Raw genomic sequence first — 2644 nt, forward strand, 5'->3', positions numbered from 1 at the left:
GGGGCCCCCCCCCCCCCCCCCCGAGACCTGTATACAGGATGGGTAAGAATCAGAACTTCCAGTGTGTCAACATTTCTGTTTGGAACTGAGATGAAAAGTGCAAATATAATAAAATGAAAAGTTTCTGGAAAAAGTTGGTCTAGAAATGGCTGGACATTGAGTTTGGGGTGAGATATTAACCCACTTGTGTGTCTGCTGCCATGGAATATCCTGGCAGGTGTAGTTCAGATGCCTCCTGCCCCAGTCCTCACTGTTGACCCTAACCCAACATGCACACTAAATCTCCCATGATACCCAGTGAAAAGCACTGCAGTGATGTTAGTTTCAGAGCATTGAGGGCCTTTTGATGGTTGCTTGCCTAAGGTAGGAGCACACTCTAAGAGTAATGGTCTTTCATCCATCAGTTTTCCACCATTCCTTCTACCAGTCCATCCCCCTAGGCAGCACTGCTGGAAGCTTGTATTCAGACTAGGCTCCAAGATGACTGCCTGTAATTTATGCACTATGGATGGGATTTCCAAAGAAGCCTAAGGGCGTTGGGTCCATAACCACTTCCTGTATGGCCTTCTGAAGCTCTCAGAGTGAGGTTATGTGATTCAGTCCTTAGAATGCCAATGGACCCAGTGCCTGGACCATGCCAGTGCCCTGCACTGCTGGGGTGAATGTTAGGGAACTAGGGTTAGGGTGGGAAAAGCCAACCTGCCTGAAAAGTGCATGTTAGGGATGAGACAGCAGGCACCTTGTTCTCAGATCCTGCAGGCAGAGAAGACAGACAGGACACTCCTCTGGGCAGAGGCATTAGGAGTGTGTTGTGTCAGCATATGGTCTAGGAGCATCCACAGGTTGTGATATTCCAGTGATTCTCAACCAGGGTGCTGTGGCACCATAGGATGCCATGAGAGCTTCTGCAGGGTGCCACAAGGTGTTAGGAAATAAGCAGGTGTGAGGAGACCAGAACAGGCTCAGGCTTATTTCTGCCTGACTGCTGTCCTGCCCCCACTGTCTGGCCCTTTGGCAAGGAGGTAAGCCCTATAATAAATACATGAACTTTTGAAATGGGTAGCACTCAATTCACAAAAGCTATGGAGGGGCACTTGAAGTCAAATGGGGGGGGTGCCTCATACCTCAAATAGCTGAGAACCACTCTGCTATTCCATGTGTATTTTCACAGATGTTATTCCCATGCACTCTGGAGTCTGAGGCCTGGATGACTACTTATGCAGGTTAAATTCAAGATGACCCTGCTGTCTCCAGGGGAGCTATTCTAAATCACTGCAAGCATATCTAGGAAAAGAATCCAGCCCCTGGAAGGCTAATGCTTGGCACCACCTGAGACATGCATCATTGTACAGCACTGGTTTTTGTGGTTATCCCAAAGGAGCAGGCAATAGCAGTGATAGGGGCCCCAAGGATTGATTGTTTAATCCCACTGAAGCTCAAACCAAAGGCAAAGCAGCACTGGCCTAGTGCAGAAACTACTGGCCAGGACCTGGCCTGTGTTGTGCAAAGAGGCAGACAGTGTGGTCAGAGCCTTGTCTGGCATTGGCAACTGTGACCCTGTGAATGTAGAGCGTACATGAGTATTCATGTACAGTTGGACCTGCCTGCTTACATCAGTCTCCCACTTGTCAATGATGTCTAAGTAAACATCGTAGAGGGCATCAATCTCTGTGACGGCTGTGTGGGGGCGTGTGTGCAGGGGCACCAGCACGAACTCCTTCACCTCTGCCAGAGAAACAGCAGTTATACACACAGAGTCATCATACATGCATATGCACACCGGCACTCGTGCATACAGTTATCTGTCATCTCCACTAACACAACTCAGGGTTCCCCCAACCAGACCTAAGAGAGTACTGGCTCCCTAGAGCTGAGTGCCCTCACTCCCCATCAATGGATTGAGCTCCTTGCCCCTCATCAGCACATTAGTGCCTATCTGCAGTGCTAAGAAGTCCCTAATGGCTGTGGAGTTCAACACAGGCATAGCTCATTTGTCAAAAACATGGATCCTCAGGACAGTGCACAAGGCAGCGTGGGTAAGAACAGGCCCCCATAGGGCTCAGAGTTCCCTTACTATTCATTCCCTTGTTGTAAGTGGCAGTTCACCAGTGCACTGTGGCCCAGCCGGGTTCACAGATAAGTCTCAGGAGTAGGACTGGTGAATTAAGCTTGAGGATGTCACAGTGCAACAGAAGCGCCCAGAGCAAGATGCCCTACAGGCCTGGGTATGGCCAGGGCCAGGCAGCGCTGTAGGTGAGATGCTAATCTCCCATCCACCCACTCTGCTTACTCAAATAGGGAGAGGAGAACTTCATGATGAAAGGCTCCCGACTGAAGATGTCCTCTGGGTCCTCATACTGGTACCTGTCTACCACAGACACCACCTCTTTCCTGGGTAGGGAGACAAAGAGGGTTGGACAGAGCAAGATGAGAGGGAGGGAGCTTTAGGAGGGTTTGCAGAAGGCTTGGTCTGCAGGGACTGGCCTACAAGGGAAAGTTCTTATGGGGGAAAAAAATCTCTATCAAGTGAACTGGATCCAGCTGTATGCATGGAAAAGCGCCGCACAGACAGGCACAGGGAAAGCCTCTTGGACAGTGGTGCCCATGTGTCGCAGAGCACTCAGGTGCCCTGCGCCTGAGAGCA

General features: G+C 50.3%; 1 protein-coding gene across 3 annotated transcripts in view; it reads right to left on the reverse strand.

Moving 5' to 3' along the window:
- DNASE1L2 (deoxyribonuclease 1 like 2) overlaps window positions 1-2644 on the reverse strand; it is a 23689-nt gene that overhangs the window by 4222 nt on the left and 16823 nt on the right. For all 3 annotated transcript variants that reach the window (XM_019507514.1, XM_019507516.1, XM_019507515.1), the window contains 2 exons: window positions 2291-2391; window positions 1613-1725 (listed from right to left, as the gene is read on the reverse strand). In XM_019507514.1, the coding sequence (XP_019363059.1) occupies window positions 1613-1725; window positions 2291-2391 (214 nt within the window). The remainder of the gene's footprint in view (window positions 1-1612; window positions 1726-2290; window positions 2392-2644) is intronic.

This window comes from Gavialis gangeticus, unplaced genomic scaffold, assembly GCF_001723915.1.
Source record: "Gavialis gangeticus isolate Ggan-Ray unplaced genomic scaffold, GavGan_comp1, whole genome shotgun sequence".
NCBI classification, from domain to species: domain Eukaryota; kingdom Metazoa; phylum Chordata; order Crocodylia; family Gavialidae; genus Gavialis; species Gavialis gangeticus.